This window comes from Euleptes europaea, chromosome 18 (genome assembly GCF_029931775.1).
Source record: "Euleptes europaea isolate rEulEur1 chromosome 18, rEulEur1.hap1, whole genome shotgun sequence".
In the NCBI taxonomy this organism is placed as follows: Eukaryota; Metazoa; Chordata; class Lepidosauria; order Squamata; family Sphaerodactylidae; genus Euleptes; species Euleptes europaea.
Window position 1 is genome coordinate 36,665,440 of NC_079329.1, and position 21,605 is coordinate 36,687,044.

A 21,605-nucleotide genomic window follows, 5' to 3' on the forward strand; every position below is an offset into this window, starting at 1 on the left:
AAAGCTTGCACAGAGGACTACCTTTACCTTTACAGAAATGCCACAGAGAATGGCGAAGGGGGCGGCGTACAGAAGCCGACAGATGAGACTGGCACACAGCCTGAATGGCTGGCTTGTGACTAAAAATCACCATGGGCAGTGTCCTATCTCTACCATCTCTCTGGTGAAAGCCCCATACCAAAAACAGAGCAGAAATCAGCAGTCAATGTGGTGTGGTCGTCAGTAAATAAGTCATAATGGCATCCAGTTCAGTTTCGTACTGGAAATGCCGATCAGACTGCAGTGGCAGAGAAGGACTCATATTCCAGAAGCCCAAAACTGGCTGGAGAAGGAAAATGAACAGATTAACCCAGAGCATATCCCCTATAATCCCATGCTGGGGTCACCACTAAACTACGTGCTATAATGCTATTAGCCGTAATGGGCAGCACCAAGGCTCAAAATACAAGAATTCTATAATACAAAACTACTACACCATACAAGAATATGATATACATATACAAAGACAATATCATACAAATCTAATATACATAGAAACCAACAGTGAACACACAGTTCTATGGGAAAGTCCACAGATCTACTTTCCAGAAACAAGCAACGATGCTGAAATGCAGAGATGCCTCCGTAAGAAAACCAGACCACAGTCCTGAGAGCCGTCCACGGAACTGGACTTGACAAGAACGCGAATCCCGGTTAATTGCGCGTTTCGTTATCTTCTTCAGCTTGTCATTGTAATATTAAAGCAGTCTTCTTAACTCAGAATTGAGTAATAACAATCTGTGTGTGTAATAAATATACATGCATAGCCATCATACAATATTCATTATCATGCATCATTAATCAAAAAACAACTTATGTAATAAAAAGCTACTTACTGGAGACTCCAAAATGAAAAGGATTTCAGCGTCGTTGCTTGTTGCTGGAAAGTGGATTTGTGGACTTTCCCATAGAACTGTGTGTGCACTGTTGGTTTCTATGTAAATTAGATCTGTATGATATTGTCTTTGTATTTGTATATCATATTCTTGTATGGTGTAGTAGTTGTTTTGTATTATAGAATTCTTGTATTTTGAGCCTTGGTGCTGCCTGTTTTTTGTAGCCTTGCTATTTGCAGCACCTTGTGCTATTTGGTTAGATTACTTATTAGCCCTAAATGGGCAAGACAGGAAGTTCCCATGAAGAAGAGTCAGAGTCCTAAATATGAGCATACACTAGAATAGACCTTCACAGCTAGGCTAGCCTATCAGGGGCGCAGGGCCCCTTTCCCTACCTGGTGGTACTTCTTCAATATGTTGTGCATCTCTGCAACATCCTCACTCGAGACAGCCTTGATGACAAACCGCCGGTCGTAGGTGGTGAGAAAACGGACCCCGCATCGGCCGTGGCTCTCGCTGTACACAGGAGCACTCCGTGTCACAGAATTCTACAAAGAGACAGCGGAAGACGAAAAGGTGAGGGATGCACCAACCACACCTTCAGAGCACAGAATTTGGTCCACATTCAGTTGCTGTGCCAGGCATCACACCTGCTTTACGGCAGCAAGTTTTGCCACTGAGCTGTGTGTTTTAGCTGCAGGGAAATGCGCACCTTTGTCCTCTGTCATAATCAGAGGGAGGCCAAGCTCAGTCCGTGTCAGCTGTGCGCCAGGCCCAGTGAAAAACAGAATTCCAGAACTTGGATGTGGCTGCACTTGATTCTACACCAGTCTAAATGTGGGGAAAGGGGGGCAGGAAGGCCTCCTTCCACAAAAGTTTGCTTAAAAAATGTTTTCCATGGTTCAGGTTTTTTATGTTTTATTCACCCAATTTTCCAACCTGTCTTTGCAAATATTTTGGGTTGTCAAAGCTAGATCAAGAATTTATTTATTGAAAACCCAAACCAGCCGCTCTCTGTGAAGCTCCACTACTCAGTGGCAGGAATGCTGATGCCTATTCCTTCTGCTAGGGTTCAGGGAGAAAATTACCAATACTCATGTATGCAGATGATGCGTTAATTCTCTCCCAAACCAAAATGGGTCTGAAAAGAGCTCTGAGAATCCTGGCTCTTCATTGCCATGAGGATCAATTATCCATCAACTACTCCAAAACAAAAGTCATGTGTTTCAGCAATAGATATAAAAAATCATAGTGGTCCATTGGTGGTCATAAAATCAATCAGGTGAAATGCTTCAAGTATCTGGGTGTAGTCTTCAAATACAATGGGAAACAAACAGCCCATAGGCAAGCAGTAGCTGATTCTGCTTCAAGAATTAATGCAGCCATAGTTAGGTTTTTTCAGACCAAAGGGGGAGAATTTATTCCTGCAACTATTAAATTATATAAGGCAAATACCCTCCCAATATTACTCTACTGCAGTCAAATAGGGCCCTATAACAACTCTTTAATACTAGAAAGAACTCAATCAAGTTTTCTTATGGCCCTTTTTAGTCCCAAAATGTTGTACAATACAATTTTGCATCAAGAAGCAGGATTACTTAAAATAGAAACCATACTATGGCTGGCCATTATCAGTTACTGGCTGAAAATCCATCTACAGCCAACTGGCTAGATCCCTTTGCTCCTCTCAATTAACACCACCTTTCATGGGGTGACAGGATAATCAATAAATTACGTACAATAGGTCTTGACCCCGAGCAACTACTGGAGCTAGGTCTTAGAAAAGTGAAAGAATTGGCAGACCCACGCCTTAGATATTGACTTGCAGACCGAAACAGCTCTTCTCCCAGGTTGTTACATGCCCTTAAAGGCATGGACAGGAATCTCCATGGCTCCATACCTGTTATTCTATCTAAGTTTTGGTGGGCCTTCTCTAGAGCTCGGTTCAACGACTTCCCCTCGGCCCTTCTGTCAGGAAGGTTCCAAGCGCAACCTATGGTCATACATTTGTGTTCCTTTCTTGACAGGGTTGTCAAGTCAATGGAACATATCCTCCTGCATTGTGAGATTCACAGGGATGCCAGAATGCATTTAATATGGCCTCTTATCCAACATAAGTACCCTGGCTATGACAGTCATTCTAATCCTATCAAAGGCAAAATAGTAAAAATTTTGCTGGAAGATAGGAACCCTACGGTTTCTTACGGTTGCAAAATTTTGCCATGCAGTAATAAAAAAGAAGGAAGTCTGATTGTCTCAAGAACAACTATATTAATTATTTGTTACCTCTTCTATGACAGACATTTTAATTACGGACCACTGGCTTTCTGAATAATACTCAGTGAACAGGTCAATGTTTAGATTAAGTAATTTGCAGACGATATTGAAACATGTAAATACCCTATCTAACCCTTTTAGCTATGATTGTATTGTATTGTGTGTTTTATTCTGGTTTATGGCTGTAATAATAAAGAACTGAACTCTGCTAGGGAGAAAAGATCCACCCCAGAGTGCAGAAGTAACCAGCTCTCTCTCCCTCTCTCTGATAGGACTGGAAGTCTCAAGTTTGTTCTCTGTTCAACTTTTGCAGCCCTCTTAGCATCTGACAGGTGAAGCTATTTTGTACTGTGTGACTTAAGGTTGGGGGAGAGGAGGAAACGAGATATGTCAAAAGCATCCGGGAAAAGAAAAGGAGCCACAAGGAAAGAGAGAAAAGAAGGCCCTGGAAGTTAACTCACTACAGGTTTACATGCACACACCGTCCACTCCTGCAATATTTTTTTTGGTCATCAGCACAATTTTCCACATTGTTCAAAACAGCTATGAGGACTAGAAACTTCCTCTGTTTTTAAATACAGAGAAGCTGACAGAGAACGAGATCACTGCCCACTGCTCTCATCCATGCTAAACCAGCCTCACCCATCCCTACTTCGGGGTCAGGGTCTTAAATATGACATTTAAACAGAAGTAGCGTGATGTAAAGCTCGGCCGGTAAGGCCTCTATCCCAACCCTCCATCTGACAAGGGTTGCCAGATGGTTTCAACAAAAATATTGGACACGTGATAAAAATTTATCGACTCTCCCCCACACACACAATATGGGAAATTTAATGACATTCTACATTACATCTTACTTTTTCTTGATTAACCAATTGCAGATCACAACCAGCCATTTCAACATAGATATATAAAACATTGCCAACACCAATTAATCATTACAAACAAACAAATACAAATAGAACTGGTCCTAATTTTCACCATATCTGGGTTTTTTACTAGATAGGATTGCCAATTCTGGGTTGCGAAATACCTGGAAAATTTTTTCGGGGGTGGAGCCTGGGGAAGGCGGGGTTTGGGGAGGCGACCTCACTGGTATATAATGCTATAGAGTCCACCCTCCAAAGCAGCCATTTTCTCCAGGGGAACTGATCTCTGTCGTCTGGAGATTGGTTGTAATTCTGGGAGATCCCCAAGGCCCCACCCGGAGGCCGCCAACCCTATTACTAGACCAGACTAGTTCAGTGAGATAAGTTACTACAAATAAGCAAATAGGTCATCCAAGATTCAGTGAGACAAGCAGACTATAAATACACACAGCACTGAAGCAGATTTTCAACAGTTTGCCATATCTCTAACCAACAGATGTTACTAAACCAGAATATAAGAAATTAGTTCAGTGACATAAGTTGACAACAAATAAGCAGGCCCATCACCCAAGAGGCAAAATGAACCCAGCCTGCCCTGTGCTGGACTACGGCTGGGGAGATCCGGGTTCAAATTCCCATTGTTGCCACAAGGCCCTTCCAAAGGGCAGGATAGAAATATGAGTAAAATAATTAAATAGAAGAATTCGTTTTTTATCCCACTTTTCTCTGCCTTTGTAAGGAGTCTCAATGCGGCTTACAATCCCCTTCCCTTCCCCTCCCCACAACAGGCACCTTGTGAGGTAGGTGGGGCTGAGAGAGTTCTGAGAGAACTGTGACTAGCCCAAGATCACCCAGCAGGCTTCATGTGGAGGAGTGGGGAACCAAACCCGGTTCTCCAGATTAGAGTCCACCGCTCTTAACCACTACACCACACTAGGTGGTTTGCTAGGTGGCTTTGTGCCAGCCACACACACTCACAGAATTTTTGTGAGGGGAAAAAATCAAGGAGGGGGGATTATGTGTGCTGCCCTGAGCTCATGGGAGGAACAGTAGGATAAAATGTAATAAATAAAATATAGAATACATATAATATATAGTGGCATAGAAGGATTTCCCCCTCTGTTTTATAATACATACAATTCTGTGTCCTACAACAAGGTCAATAGGCTTATGTTCCAGGCAGACCAAAGAAAAATACTTCTTCAGGCACCACTGGCCCTAAATCAGGAAGGGCTTTCACATACACTTCACCTTGCAAACAAGCCCACCAGCCAGTCCCTTCAAAGCAGCCAACAATGCTGCTTGACTCAAGAGCTGTGCAAGCGTTTGCTCTGACATTCCTTACCTGATAATCCTGATCGTCAATCCCAAACCTTTCCCTAAGATTTCGGAACACCATGGGACAGTATTCCTTAAATTTGAAGCGGCTTGGCAGATTTTCCCTGGAAACAAGTGCAGAGATTACAATTACAAAGAGGCTTGAAATACACTCCAGGTGGAGAGCCACTCTGCATATTACATTTTTCTGTGCTCTCCTGAATTTTTTTTGAGTGCACACCTAATAGATGCACAGCATGAAGGTAACACAATGTTGCCCCCAAAAACGTACATTATATGCATATGGTATACCCGCCGAAGATCTCTACGGTCATCTGACAACAGCTTACTGGTGGTCCCTTGCCCTGAGAGTGTGTGGCTGTCCTTGACGAGAGCCAGGGCCTTTTTGGCCCTGGCACCGGCCTGGTGGAATGCTTGGTCTGGAGACATCAGAGCCCTGCGGGACCTTAAAGAGTTCCGCAGGGCCTGCAAGACAGAGCTATTCAGCCAGGCCTATGGTTGAGAGCAGCAGCGATTATCATCTGCTGGCCTCTCTATTCTCCCCCCTCCTGTTATATTATTAATGTCAACTGAGGGGTAACCTGCTGCGAATATCTGGCAACATGAGTGGTGTTTAGGCACCATCTGTAGTTTTGTAGTTTTTAAGTTTTAAATTGGGATTTTATTGTTTTAAATTTAGATTTTGTGGTTAATTTTATTATTGATGTATTAATGCCTTTGTATGATGTTACCTGCCCTGAGCCGGCTTCAGCTGGGGAGGGCAAGCTATAAAACACTAAATAATAAATAAATAAATATGCTCATCAGAGAGCTGCAACCAGCTGCAGCTGTCTCCAGAGCACACACTTGGGGGGCAAACCTAGTTTACTGCTGGGTCCTGTATGGTGCAACGCAGACCAGGGATTCCAGGGAGGCAGACACCTATAGGGTGAGGAAGGAAATGGAGAAGAGAGGCCTTCCAGGGACAGGGTGGAGAGGGAAAAGCAAGGTGAGAGAGTTTGCCACCTTTCCTCCAATAGCCACCTTCTCTTTTCCCTGCTTCTGGGTTCAGCGTCAGGCATCTTCCCCAGGGGGATTTACTTGGGGCAGGGGAGTCAGGGCCATAAGTGAGTAGTAGGAATGGGGTTGAACCAAGACACTCTGGGGATGCAAGTTGAGGGTGACTCTGGAAAGCTCTGAGGAGGAGAGAAGCTGGATTAAAAAATGGGAATGGGGAGGGATAATCCCAGGCCCAGGGAGTGGTAGGGCAGACAGGCATGGGAGAAGGGAGGAGAGGAGCAGGAGGGGAACTGGGAGGGGTAAGAAGAGAGTATGAAGGCACACAGGAAGCCACACTTGTAACAAGGCAGGAAGTAGCAAAATAAGCACAAAAGAAGAGGAAAATGAATCACCTTCTCTTGGTGCCATAACATGCCCACTTCCTGATTAGACAGAATGTTTCAAGGCAACAAGGAAAGACTGTTTGTTCTCAGTTTTAGATAAACCCAGGTAACTTGCTAATGTAAATGGTGGCAGTTTCTTCACATATCTATTGCCTTGCCTTCAAACTACTGGTGTGCCATCTCAGTTCTGAAGAGCTCTGTATATTACAAACACTTTATCATTCAAAAGATGTCTAATGAAAAGATGCTCTTTCTCTGTTTAGAGTAACTGTTTTGTCTGAATTCCCTGTAATACACACATACAGACTCTCCCTGAATTAAAATGTAAGAGGTGGCCAGCCTCTTCCCTTCTCCATCTGTTCCAACGAATAATTTAGATACAACCACACAGTTTTTTTAAAAAAAAATCAATATATAGTTACTGCTTAAGGTACAGTACAGGGTGCTCAAGTTTGGGAACAGCTCTCCAGGGGCAGAGAAGGGAAGTCTGCTACATGATTAGCCTGCCAACCAACACATAAACAACTTGTTCCACCTGCTATTTAAGAAGCTTCTGTATCCTAAACTTTCTTTCAATTATGTACTTTCTCTCAGTCAAGAAACTTTCTCCCCTAGGCTAGGTTTGGTCCCCTGTGTCAAGCACCATTGTTTTAAATTGTTTTGAACTGCTTAAACACTGAAATTAATATTTTAACTAGGACTGAATTTTTCTGTATATTTATTATGTATTGTTTTTACTTGATGTGAACTGCCCTGAGCCCGGCATTGGCTGGGGATAGAGGGCGGTCTACCAGTCTAAAGATAAATAAAGTAGGGCAAACGTAGATTATACACATACTGTCAAATTCAACAGACAAAAACACAGCAGACAGGAAGTTATAGGCCTTTTATGCAGGGATGTTTCCCCCCGGTTACCCCCGCTGACTGCCTCGGGGCTTCCTTTTGATTATGCATGCCTTTCCTGAGGTCGCCTCGCTCTCCCTGCATGTTTTGTCCGTTTTTTCCGGATGCTGTTTTAGCCAGAATCTGGAAAATGTGGGCAAAACACGTGGGGAGAGCGAGGCAACCTCTGACAGGCCAATGAGGCATGCATAATCAAAACGAAGCCCCAAAGCAGTCAGCGGGGTGACCACGAGGGAAACAGCCCTGGATAAAAGGCCAAAGTTTTCTTGCATTCCTCTCCATTGATGGACCCCTCTATGGAGGGATCAGTCCCAGGGCTGGAGGATCCACATGAAGGAAGCATTACACAGACTGGCAGGTGAGGTGAAGGTAAGGAGTTGAAATGGAAAGTTTGTTCATTTGTCGTGAAGTTCCCTTCTCAGTGGTCCTAGAGTGGGGCACTCATGACTATCTGTATCTATATAGCTATATCAACCTTTAATGGCGTAGGAGCACGACTCATGGGTAGAAGCTCCCCCTGGAGGCAAGAAAAGTTGTCAATCTTTCACTGACTCCCAGTGGGAGGGTCTTCTGCCACGATCCCCAGATGGGTCCAGAAGCCATGCTACTCCTATCACTAAAACTTCTTAACTTATAAACTCCAACAGTCATAGAGTAAACTGAAAACAGAAAGAGCATTTTTTTTTTACAGTAAGCGTTGTTCCAACAGTGGAACCAGCTACCTAGGGATGTGGTGAGCTCCCCCTCACTGGCAGTCTTTAAGCAGAGGCTGGACAAGCACTTGTCAGGGATGCTCTAGGCTGATCCTGCATTGAGAAGGAGGTTGGCCTCTATGGCCCCTTCCAACTCTACGATTCTATAACAGTAAAAAACAAAAGAGACGGCGAAAGGCCATCCCCCAAGGTTCTCCCACCAGGACTCTGACAGTAGGGAAGAAATGACTGCCCCACCCTTGGAGCACTGAGGACTTAATGGTGAACAAACTTTCCATTCTTCAGTAGTCCAGGGTGGGGCAGTCACTCTTGGGATGAACAAAAGAGGAGGAGGAGAAGTGGTTTTTATACCGTTTTTCTCTACCTTTTAAGGAGAATCAAAGTGGCTTACACTCTCCTTCCCTTTTTCTCCCCACAACAGACATCTTGTGAGGTAGGTGGGGCTGAGAGAGCTCGGCAAGAACTGTAACTGGCCCATGGTCACTCAGCAGGTCTCATGTGGAGGAATGGAGAAACCAACCCAGTTCACCAGATTAGAGTCACATGAACACATGAAGCTGCCTTATACTGAATAAGACCCTTGGTCCATCAAAGTCTGTATTGTCTACTCAGACTGGCAGTGGCTCTCCAGATTCTCAGGTCTCTCACATCACCTACTTGCCTGGTTCCTTTAACTAGAGATGCCAGGGACTGAACCTGGGACTTTCTGCATATCAAGCAGGTGCTCTACCACTGAGCCATAGTCCACAGCTCCTAACCACTACGCCGTGCTGGCTCACCAGGGAGGACCCTTTAATTATTCTGTCAGAGCCTGTTGAAGGACTCTCCTCCTGAAGCAGGCATCCGCTGAAATCTCCCTATCAATACAGTAGTGCCAAGTAAAGGAGTGCACCAACTCCCAAGTGGCTGCCTGGCACACCGTTTCCAGCAAAGGGAAGCCCCTGTGGGCTGCTGAGGTAGCAGAACCCTTATAGAGTGAGTTGTTACCCCCACTGGGGTTTGCAACCCTCTGGCTTTGTATGCCAGATCTACGCAGCCTTGGATCTACCTTCCTATGGTAGACACAGATACCCTGGTGCCCATGGAAGATGCACAAAGGCGTAAGCAAAGAGCAGGAAATGCTGATGAGCCTGGAGGATCAGGATGTGCAGGGAAGCCTCCAACAGGTCCACTGAGGCAAGGAAGTCTCCTTTGTGGACTGCCACCAATATTGACCTGAAGGCCTCCATCTGGAACTTTCTGTCTCTGATCTGTTTGTTCAACAGAATGGCACCTGCTTTGGCACCTAGGGCTATGCTGGTATTCGGCCCCACGATGCTGAGCTTCAGCTACGACAGCACTGACAGTAGAGCTGATTTCCTTCTGCATTTCTCTCTGATCCAAGCCAGGGGGGTTGCTTGCGCCTTTTCACCTGAAAAATCAGGCCCTGGCAAGTCAGCCTGTCTAACTTGGCTAAAGTGGAGGCGGTCCTGCTCTCTGGAAGGGGAGGGGGAGAGATTGAACTGGAAAGAGGAAGCCCCACCTTCCTCCTGCTGAGCGCCAAAATCTGCATCTTGCCGCCCTCTTTTCCTGCCTTGATCCATGTAGGAGAACAGGGGAGGGGCTCCTCTCTCTCTTGATCCCAGTGGCTAAAATGAGCACCCTTCTGCTTACCCACTCTAAACAACCCACTGTAAGCTCAGCCACAGGCTCCCAGGAAACTGGGGCAACATGGAGAATGTCATGAGGCCTCAAAGCCTTGCTCAGCCAGACCAGGTGGGGTGGCCAGAGCGTTTCTTCGTCCAATCCTGAGGAATGGGCACCTTGGCTGCAGCTGCCGAAGCATGAAGGCCCCACAGCATTCCTCTCCTTCCAGGGAATGAAAGGGAGAGTATGCCGGAAAGGTATCCCCAGCACTGCTCTTCCTGAAGTGATAGATGGCCAAGCCCCTCAAGGCAAGAAGAGCGGGCAGTGAAACGACCACCTGTCTGCAAGCCTAACACAGCTGGGGATTGTGGGAGAAGCCCCTCCCAGCAGCAGTCAGTAAAAGACTGGTGCTGCTATCATACTGCCCTTGTACAAATCTATGGTAAGACCACACTTGGAATACTGTGTACAGTTCTGGTCACCACACCTAAAAAAGGATACTGCAGAGCTCGAGAAGGTGCAGAAAAGAACAACCAAAATCATCAGGGGACTAGAGCAACTGCCCTATGAGGAGCGGTTAAAATGCTTAGGGAGGTTTAGCTTGGAAAGAAGGCGGTTAAGAGGGGACATGATAGAGGTCTATAAAAGTATGCATGGTATGGAGAGAGTGGACAGGGATAAGCTTTTCTCCCTCTCCCATAATACTAGAACATGGGGTCATCTGCTGAAGCTGGAGGGTGACAGATTCAAAACAGATAAAAGGAAGTATTTCTTCACACAATGCAGAGTTAAATTGTGGAACTCCCTGCCCCAGGGTGTGGTGATGGCTGCCAACTTGGAAGGCTTTAAGAGGGGAGTGGACATGTTCGTGGAGGAGAAGGCTATTCATGGCTACTAGTAAAAATGGATACTACTCTATTTTTGGTAAGCTCTACTTCCCTGGAGGTTTTTAAGAAGAGGTTAGATGGCCATCTGTCAGCAATGCTGATTCTGTGACCTTAGGCAGATGATGAGAGGGAGGGCATCTTGGCCATCTTCTGGTCACCAGGTGTGGGGGGGAGGTAGTTGTGAATTTCCTGCATTGTGCAGGGGGTTGGACTTGATGACCCTGGTGGTCCCTTCCAACTCTATGATTCTATGATTCTAGTCATGATGCATAACTATTCTCTCCATGATCAGAGGAGCATGCCTATTTCATAAGGTGCTGTGGAACACAGGCAGGAGAGTGCTGCTGCAGTAGTTTTGCTTGAGGGCTTCCTAGAGGCACTTGGTTGGCCACTGTGTGAACAGACTGCTGGACTTGATGCGCCTTGGTCTGATCCAGCATGCCCTTTCTGTTATTATTACCCTGCCTCCAGGGGGAGCTTCTACACATGAGTTGTGACCGCCCTACCCTGGACCACTAGAGAATCGCACTTCCTTCCCGTTCTGCACACACAGCTCCACTGAGAGGAGGGGGCAATTTTATCACCCGCTCCCTCCTTGGGAGGGTGGACCTGTGACCCTGGGAGCTGGAGAGAGCTGCAGCAATGCAGAGGAATGTGTGGTAGGATATGACCAAACAAAATTGCTCTAAACCCAGAGAACCAAATCCTAGTATTTAGGGAAATTTAAGTACTTCTTTGTATGGTGACCAGCACAGATATACGCATTCAGTATGATGATTGGTGAAAAATCTGTTGAAGACCAAGCATGCTCTGAAACATGCATGTATGAGCAACACATTTTATCCTACACAAAATTAAAAATTTGGAATTTTAGGATTCTACCCATTTCTACCTATATCCGGCACATCAGGATGAACCAGCTGCCTTCATGGACTTTTTTAGCTTTGATCCCCACAACTGTCAGCTATCCGCCCCCCCCCCAGCTAGAATTCGCTCTCTCCTGCCCTTATGCCAGTGTCACGCCCTCGAGCTGCTGAGAGGTTTGTCTGTCTACTTAGCATTTCTGTATTCCCAAAGCAACACCCCTAGAGGAGAACAACAACAAGAAGAAGGAAAAGCAGCCACAGTTAGCAGATCAATAATAAAATAATGGGGATACATTTACAAAAACAAAAGCCCAATGGTTCTTGTAGGTTATCCGGGCTGTGTAACCGTGGTCTTGGAATTTTCTTTCCTGATGTTTCGCCAGCAACTGTGGCAGGCATCTTCAGAGTAGTAACACTGAAGGACAGTGTCTCTCAGTGTCAAGGGTGTAGGAAGAGTAATATATAGTCAGAAAGGGGTTGGGTTTGAGCTGAGTACTGTCCTGCAAAAGCCCAATGGCATCTGAAAAACATCCACATGAAAACAGAAACCCCTAAAACCTCCAGCCCACACTGAAAACTTTCCCAAGCAGCCACACTTTAACAAGCTGCTGAAAGGCCAAGAGGGGAGAGGCCACCGGCGCCTCCAGCAGAAGCCAATCACCAAAGATGGGAGCCACTACAGAGGAGGCCTTGCATCTTCAAGCCTGCTTAGAGCACGTCTCCGTAAGAGCTGGGACACAGATCTGTGTCTTCCCTGCAGGTCAAAGGGAGAAAAACGTACAGAAGGAGGCACTCCAAAAGGGATGTGGGCCCTGTATGGCAGGAAGAGACTTCAGGAGCGCTTTCATCTGAGCTCAGAAGCACAGAAGTGACACAGCGCCACTGGGCAGTGATTCTGTTCGTCTCCAGGTGAGCAGTAGCATTCTGCATCCAATTCCATGTATAGACCCAGGGTAAAAATCCTCAGACAGAAACACAAAATATTCTATATTAATTAGCCGCGTATCACTCATTTCACCCACGTGCCACAATCCTATGCAGAGATATTTCAGCTTAGAGTAAATCCACTGAAATCAACAGCCATAAAGAGCAGTAACTCTACACAGGACTCCTCTGAATGGCTCCTGTGAAATAATGTTCCGAACAATTGCTTAGAAGTAAAAAAGCAGTGATTTATAGAACGGCGTTCCAGTCAGAGGAGAAGGGTAGGAAGGACACACCTTACATCAAAAGTTTTGTTGCGTTACTCACTTGTTGAAAAGATGATTATCCACCTTAATCTTACTGTAGGCTTTAAAGTCATCCGGCATCAGCATCACTGGGACAGGAACATTACTCAATTCGTTAATCTGCAAGAAGAAACCCAAAATCTTAACAGGCTGCAGGATCTGAAGTTCATGTCTGTAGGACTGCAGAGCTAACAAAGCCCGCTGAGTAAATGAATGGCAACTGCATGATCCAGAACAAGGCGACCCAACCTCATGGCTGATGCCACACTCCGCAGAAGTATATTAAGCACTTTTTTGGAAAGAGAAGGAGGCAAAGTGCAGTCCAGAGGCTACACCAGGCCTTGCCTCCAAGAACACATGAACACATGAAGCTGCCTTATACTGAACCAGACCCTTGGTCCATCAAAGTCAGTATTGTCTACTCAGACTGGCAGCGGCTCTCCAGGGTCTCAGGCAGAGGTGTTTCACATCACCTACTTGCCTAGTCCCTTTAACTGGAGATGCTGGGGATTGAACTGAGACCTTCTGCATGTCAAGCAGATGCTCTACCACTGAGCCACAGCCCCTCCCCAAAGAAGATCTGGGGTTGAGTCCTCCCCAGCATCAAAAGAGATGCTAGCCTCCAGGTGGGAACCAGGGATCCCCAGAATTACAGCTCATCTCCAGACTACAGAGATCAGTTCCCCTGGAGAACCCTTTGGAGGATGGACTCTATGGCACTGTACCCCATTGAGGTCCCTGTCCTCCCCAAATCTCCATCTCCAAATCGAGAGCCAGCATGGTGTAGTGGTTAAGAGTGGCGGGCTCTAATCTGGAGAACCGGGCTTGATTCCCCACTCTTCCACATGAAACCAGCTGGGTGACTTTGGGCCAGTCACAGTTCTCTCAGAACTCTCTCAGCCCACCTACCTCACAAGGTGCGAGTTGTGAGGCAGGGGGAAGGAAGGCAATTGTAAGCCACTTTGAGGTCTTTTGTGCATGGGTTGGATCTCCCTGCTTGGACCTGGGTTCATCGCACATTAAACTGTATGCATTGGCTTGAATGATCAGGGACGAACCTGTATGCTAATTGAACTACGAATACAGAAAAACAGTCTCCCAAGCTCAAATCAAGTCTCTGGCATTGGCTTACTTTGCAGTGCTCCCTGTGAGAGAAGATTTTATTCCCCCCAAACCCAACTGCAGCATAAAAAAGCATTTTAAAGGGAAAAAAACAAAAAAAAGGAGCTACCTGAAAGGGGGGGAATCCAAGTCTCGTTTTTAAAAAGCCTTTCTTTTGCTCAGAAAGAACTCCGAGGTAGCAGGAAGCACTTGAATCCTCGCCTCTTTACACACTGCTTTCTGACTGGCTGTGAGAGAAGCCAATTCCCCATTTAACCATCAGCATGCTGCTTTGAGGGGATTGGAAAAGGGTGGGGCGTAATGGTGCGGGTAAGGTCAGCCCAAGAACAGAGTATGCATGCTCTGTGACTCCGGAATGAGCCAGGATGAACAGTTTAATTTGGGCCATAAGAGGAATGGGAAAAGCAGGGTTCGTTTTGCGTCGAAACAGCGTTGAGCTTCCAAGGAATGAGATATCGTGCATACTGAAAAATTTGATCCTGGCTGAAATGGGGAATAAAGGAAGTTTATGCATGGAGACCATGCATAAAACACCTGAGACTCCTTACGGTAGAGAAAAAATGCTGTATAAAAACCAACTCTTCTTCTTCTTCCAGGAGTTTCCCATCCTGGATCTGGCAACCCTACCCCCCACCCCATCCCCGCCGGTAGCCAGGGGGGACCTGGCAACCCTACCCATCAAGAATCCTTCCACCTCCCTCTGTATAGCAAGACTAATGGTCAGAGATATTCTTCACGATATTACAAACATTAAAATTGAGTCCAGGGAATCTGAGGAAACATATATGATCTCTACTACGTTGGCCCAATTTGTTCTGCAATGTTTGCAGTTTTGCAAAATTTACTTTGGTTTCCAGAACCAACAGGAGAGAAGATGTTGCTCCCCCCCCCTACTAGAAATCTGATCACTGCTACTCAACCGGCTCCTTAAGACTTCAACTAGTACTTCCAAGAATATCTTTGCGTCCATCAAGGCCAGAAATCTGCCCTTATTCTTAAATGAAAGTTCAGATTCTCCATCTGTCCTCCTTCTAGGCTTCTATCGTTTTGATCCTGAAAACAATGTGCCATCTAACAGAAGTGTTGTGAAGGCAGAGAACATTAATACACATTTCTTATGTGCTAGGAGCCTATACCAACTAGGAAAGATACAGGCACTGCCTGAATATATACATCTTTTTTTTGGCCAACTTATTGCGACCCGGTGGGGTTTTCAAGGCAAGAGACATTCAGAGGTGGTTTGCCACTACCTGCCTTTGCGTCACGCCCCTGGGATTCCTTGGTGGTCTCCCTTCCAAATACTAACCAGGGCTGACCCTGTTTAGCTACCAAGATCTGACAAGATCAGGCTAGCCTGGGGCTATTCAGGCCAGGGCCATATATACAACCTAGAGGATTGTAAAAATCTTTGGAAAAAAAGACTGCAATTTGAAAGTGCTAGATACATAATAAACTGTAAAAGGAAAACTAAGAGCCAATGTGTGGTCATAAACATAACTAAAACTGCTTTTTACAATCTCCTATCCATCCAGATACATTGCTGAAACTTTTGACACTGGGTTGGGGTACAGAGTCACGGGCAGGTTTTATTTGTGGCTTAAAATTAGAGGCACTCTTTGTGCATACATTCAAGAAGAAACATGCATATTTTCTTAGTCAGCTCCCACAGCAATGGGCAGATATATCCCTTTCAGATGGTCCTTTGACAATCTCTCCCACCTCTTCTCCATTCATGTCTTTAATTAATTCGTAAAGCCATTTATACTGTTCAACCACCATGATCTTCTGGGGCAAAAAATCCCAGATGCTAACACTGTGGTCTTTTTGTCCAGTCTGGACTCAATCAACTTTGCTGGACTGTACCAAGACATTCAATGTACTATTTTTGTTCTGATACCTTTTGTAAAACGTTGAGGCAGCTTTCAAAAATTATAACAGTAAATCAATATTACAAAACTATGCAACATCAGAACTCAACAAAAGCAGAACAAGCATTAATTTTAAAGCTGGAGTTCCCATTTACTTATTCAATTTATCCTACCACACACTGAAAATCCAGGTGTCTCATCTGGTTGTCACCTTTTGCCTCCAGACTAGCATAGGAGAGAGGAAGACAGCCTTCAGAGACAAATTTGACCTACTGACTGACTTCACACCTTATTTTTTGGTTTAGGAGACACCAGAAGAGAATTCAGATTACCTCACGAAGTTTGAAACCCTTTGCAATACATACAGGACAACATTTGCACAAGTTAGAAAATATCAGGGGAATTAACTCCCCAACAGAAGTAATATGGATAGAAATAGTGGGCCCTAGGGGTTACTTAAAAGTGGGGGTGTACTATTGCCCACCCAATCAAACCCTTGAGGCTGATCTTGAGATGGAGAAGGAAATAAGGTGGCGACTAAAACAGATAACGTTATGATACTGCAAGACTTCAACTACCCTCACATTGACGGGGTAAACATGTGCTTGAGTCATGATGTAGAAATGTGATCCTTGGACATCATAAATGTCTACGCACTGCAACTGTTGGTCAGAAAGCCAACCAGAGGGGTAGTGATCTTGGTCTTGCTTCTGAGAGGTGCTCAAGATGTGGTGAGAGATGCAGAGCTTGTTGCACCAATTGAGAGCAGTGACCACATTGCAATTAAGTTCAGCATTCATGTCAATGGAAAATCACCCCTAGAGTCCAAAGCCGTAATATTTGATTTCAAGAGGGAACATTACAAAAATGAGGGGAATACTTAAAAGGAAGCAGAAAGGGAAACACAAGTGAGTCAAATCCCTAGAGCAGGCATGTCCAAACTGCGGCCCCTAGGCCGCATGCAGCCCATGACGGCTATGAATGCGGCCCAACACAAAATCGTAAACTTACTTAAAACATTATGAATCAGCTATCATTAGTGTTCGTGTATTTTATGTGTGGCCCAAGGCAATTCTTCTTTTTCCAATGTGGCCCAGGGAAGCCAAAAGATTGGACACCCCTGCCCTAGAGGATGCTTGAAAGCTATTTAAAACTACATTTATTGAAGCCTAGATAGAATGCATCCCCCCGGTTAGGAAAGGTACTGGCCAAGTCTAAAAGAATGCCTGTGTGGTTAATAACACAAGTTATTGCTAAAGGAATATGGGGTGATGGCAGAGAGTAAAAGGTTACCTTTACCTTTTACTCTCTGCCATCACCCCATATTCCTTTAGCAATCCCTTTATTCCTGGGTCACCCAAAGACCCAACTGCTTCTTTGGCTCGTTTCCTGCACCATATATATTTAAAGAAATGTTTATTGTTTGTCTTGATGCTTTTAACAACCTGCTCCTCAAATTCTCTTTTTGCATGCCTAATTGTTGACTTACATTTCTTTTGCCAGAGCCAGTGGTCCCGTCGGTTCAATTCATTGGGGCAGACCTTCCACTTTTTAAAAGAAGCCTCTTGACTTGGATTGCTAAAGGAATATGGGGTGATGGCAGAGAAAGGCTCGGTTAATTTTTTGCTTCTGTGTTCACTGTGGAAAGTGTGGGTCATGTACCCAGGACACAGCCACTATTTTCAGGAAGGGAGTCTGAAGAACTGAGTCAGATTGAGGTGATGAGAGATGAAGTTCTAGTCCTACTGGGGAACTTAAAAACCGGTAAGTCCCCAGGTCCTGCTGGCATACTCCCGAGAGTTCTTAGGGAACTCAAATGTAAGATAGTTGATCTACTAACTCACATATATAATCTATCACTAAATTCAGCCATTGTAGCAAAATCTGGAGAGTAGCAAATGTTACACCGATTTTTAAAAAGGGGTCCAGAGGGAATCAGGAAATTACAGGCAAATTAGTAGAAACTATAACCAAAGAGAGAATTATTAGGCACGTAGAAGAACTAAACCTGCTGAGGGAAAACCTGCATGACTTCTGTAAAGAGACGTCCTGCCTCACCAATCTTTTACAGTTCTTTGAGAAAGTGAAAATGTAGATTATGGTGACCTGGTAGACATTATATACTTGAACTTTCAAAAGGCTTTTGACAAGGTACCTCACCAAAGACTCCTGAGTTAACTGAGTTATCATGGGATAAAAGGTCAGGTTCTCTTATGGATTAAACATCGGTTAAATTACAGGAAGCAAAGGGTAGGAATGAAAGGGCAGTTCTTACAATGGAGGGAAGTAAGCAGTGGGGTCCAACAAGGATCAGTACTGGGGGTAGTACTATTTAATTTGTTCATAAATGATTTGGAACTAAGGGTGAGTAGTGTCATTATCACGTTTGCAGATGAAACAAAATTATTCAGGATGGTAAAAACCAAGGATGACCATGAAGAGCTCCAGGAGAATCTCCGCACATTGGGTGAGTGGGAGACAATGTGGAAAATAAAGTTCAATAATAAAGTTCAATATTGGTAAGTTCAATATTAGTATTGATGCACATCGTGGCAAAAAAAAATCCCAACTTCAAGTTTAGGCTAATGGGGTCTGAACCTGCTGAGACTGAGAGGGGAGAAGGTCTTGGGTTCATAGTAGATAGCTCAATGAAAATGTCAACCCGGTGTGCTGCAGCGATGAAAAAGGAAAATTCTGTGTTGGGGATTATTAGGAAGGGGACTAAAGATAAAACAGCCAATATTATAATGCCCCTGTATAGATCTATGGTGCGGTCTCAATTGGAATGCTGTATACAATTCCTGTCACCATATCTCAAAAAGGACATCGCAAAGCTGGAAAAAGTAAAGAAGAGGGCAACCAAGATGATTAGGGGGTTGGAGCACCTTCCCAAGAGGAAAGGCTGAAGCACCTGGGACTTTTCAGTTTAGAAAAGGCGGGGGGGGACATTATAGACATTTATTAAATGTCGCATAGTAAAACTCAAGGGCATCCAATTAAGCTAATGGGCAGTAGATTCAGGACAAAAGTAAATACTTCTTTACACAGTGAATGATTAAAATGTAGAATTCACTATCACAGGATGAAGCAATGGCCACAGGCATAGGAGATTAGATAGATTCATGGAGGACAGGTCTATCAGTGGATACTAGTCAAGGTGACTAAAGGGAACCTCCATGTTCAGAGGCAGTCAGCTTCTGAATCCCAGTGCCAGGAGGTAACATCAGGGGAAGGCCTTGGCCTCTATGTCCTGCTGTTGGCCCTCCATAGTAACTGGTTGGCTGCTGTGTGAGACAGGATGCCAGACTAGATGGACCACTGGTCTGATCTAGCAGGGCTCTTCTTATGTTCTTATTCCAGAAATTGTGACAGATTTGGTGGACACTTTCAAATAACTCTGCCCCCTGCCCCTACATAAGGAGGGGGGACAGCTGCTACTCAATCAACTAAATGTCGTCCCCCCCAAGCTACAAAAGTGGACCATGAATGCCTTTTGAAAATGCAATGTTTTCTCCAACTGTATTTCACTGCTAATTACAACTCTGGGCGGAGTGACAGAAAGGAAAAACAATTATGAATTACATTAATGAACAAATATACATGACATTTATATAGCACCTTGCTGCACATGATAAGTTCATCTCCTCCTACCCTCTCCCCCAGCAGCCATGTGAGGTTGGTCTATAAATGTACCATAAGGTAACAGTGATTTATGATGTGCACAGTGTCATGTGCAGGGTTTGAATCTAGGTGCCTGGCCATGCAAAAAAAAAAAAAGGAAGTTTTCAATCTTGTTGAATGTCAGTATCCATACTTTTTAAAAACTGCTTACTAATGAACTCCAAATTCTTTAAACATTCATAGAAACTGATTTGTCTGACTGAAATATATTCCAATATCGAACTGCTGATAAACATTTGGCATAATTTAACTAGATATGGGATTCGATACTTTTTACTCCTTCTCACATAACAGCAGATAAGGGTCAGCAGAGAAAGCATTCCTCACTAAGATGAACCAGGAAAGAAGTATCCTCACCTGTACAGTCTAATCCCCATCACCATGTATGAAGAATAGAGTATACAGGATTGAAAATACTGTGACTTTTGGCTTACCGTACTGAAAAGTATGTTATGTTAAATTCAGTGATATTGTAAATATTTTGGTTTATTTTATACACACATACACTTAAATCAAGGTGACAAGGGACCTCTAGACAGGGGCACAAACTTACTTCATCTAAGACACAAGTTTTAATAATGTTGTTCACACTTCCTCAGATGATTAACACCAGATGATTAAGAGTTATTGACATGGATTAGAATCCATATTCTGTCTGAGAACGACATGTAGGGATTTCTCAATCCACGTTGCCACGCAGAATAGGGATCCCAATCCATGTTAATACCTCTGAGTAATGGCACCTGTAAAGGTAAAGGTCCCCTGTGCAAGCACCGGGTCATTCCTGACCCATGGGGTGATGTCACATCCCAACGTTTACTAGGCAGACTTTATTTACGGGGTGGTTTGCCAGTGCCTTCCCCAGTCATCTTCCCTTCACCCCCAGCAAGCTGGGTACTCATTTTACCGACCTCGGAAGGATGGAAGGCTGAGTCAACCTTGAGCCGTCTACCTGAAACCAATGGCACCTGTACAGAGAGGTAATTCTGCATTAATTTGTCCAACAAAGTGGTCAGAATGGAGGTCCCCAGAGGAAGGGCTCATTCAGAGGGCAGGTGTGCCCCTACCTCCACATGGAGAGGGGTGGGCGCTGGATCCCCTTCCCCTGTGTGCAGACAAGGGGAGGCGGGAGAGGTGCATTTCTTGCTCACCGTGTGGTTGACCCCCCACATGAGGACGCTCAGGAGGGGCTCTGAGGCTCGGAAGAGCTTCACTTTCTGGCAGACGAAGTGCTTCTTCTTGGTCTTGGTCTTGGAGGCACTGAGCGTGGTCCCCAGGGCCGCGCTGGCGCTCCCTGGCGCGGTGCCCCCCGTGCAGTTGGAGGCCATGGCAGCAAGAGGACCTGGGCCGCACCCCCTGCCTGCAAATGCCCCGCCCTCCTACCAGCGGGGGCGTGGCATGGCTCCTGCCCCCTGGACGCCCCCCCCCCGGCCAAGGCCAGCCCCCCCACTGAGCAGGGGCCTGGCCTGCTCTGCCCCCCTGACCCCTCACTCCTAACTTAAAGCTGGACACTGAGGGCTCCTGCCCCCCCCAAAGGGCAGCAATCAGTGGGGGCACCTGTGCCTCCCCCTCCCTCACTGAGGGGCCTCTTGCTCCCCACCCCAAGCTGAGGGCAGCAGGGGGTCAATTCCTGTGGGGCCCCCAACGGCAAACCGTGGGTTCTCCCCGCCCCCAATCACAATGATTTCCCTACAGTCTCCCCCCCCCGCAATGATCTCACCCAGTCCCTCCCTCAGTGGGGGCTCCCTCCCCCAAACTCACAATGGTATCATCTACACTCTCCCCCCCCCGTCTTTATTCAATGGTACCCCCCCGAATGGTCCTCTTCCTCCCCCCTCCCAGCCCCACATGCCCGCCCCGCCCCCCCCTCAACGGTCTGGCTGAGCGGGCGGGCTGTGGCAGGAGCGCCCCTCCTCTGGCCAGTGGTTGGGTCCCTGAACCCCACCCCCTGCCAGCTGCCAAATGGTCC

The 21,605-nt window shown here is 45.6% G+C and overlaps 1 protein-coding gene across 1 annotated transcript in view; it reads right to left on the minus strand.

Moving 5' to 3' along the window:
* The window catches only part of PIP4K2B (phosphatidylinositol-5-phosphate 4-kinase type 2 beta), a 35,664-nt gene extending 14,677 nt beyond the window's left edge, over positions 1-20,987 (minus strand). The window contains exons 1-4 of the mRNA XM_056863243.1: positions 20,788-20,987; positions 12,988-13,085; positions 5,367-5,463; positions 1,271-1,423 (exon numbers count right to left, since the gene is read on the minus strand). Of these exons, the coding sequence (XP_056719221.1) occupies positions 1,271-1,423; positions 5,367-5,463; positions 12,988-13,085; positions 20,788-20,964 (525 nt within the window). The 5' untranslated portion in view covers positions 20,965-20,987. The remainder of the gene's footprint in view (positions 1-1,270; positions 1,424-5,366; positions 5,464-12,987; positions 13,086-20,787) is intronic.
* Between the last annotated feature and the right edge of the window lie 618 nt (positions 20,988-21,605).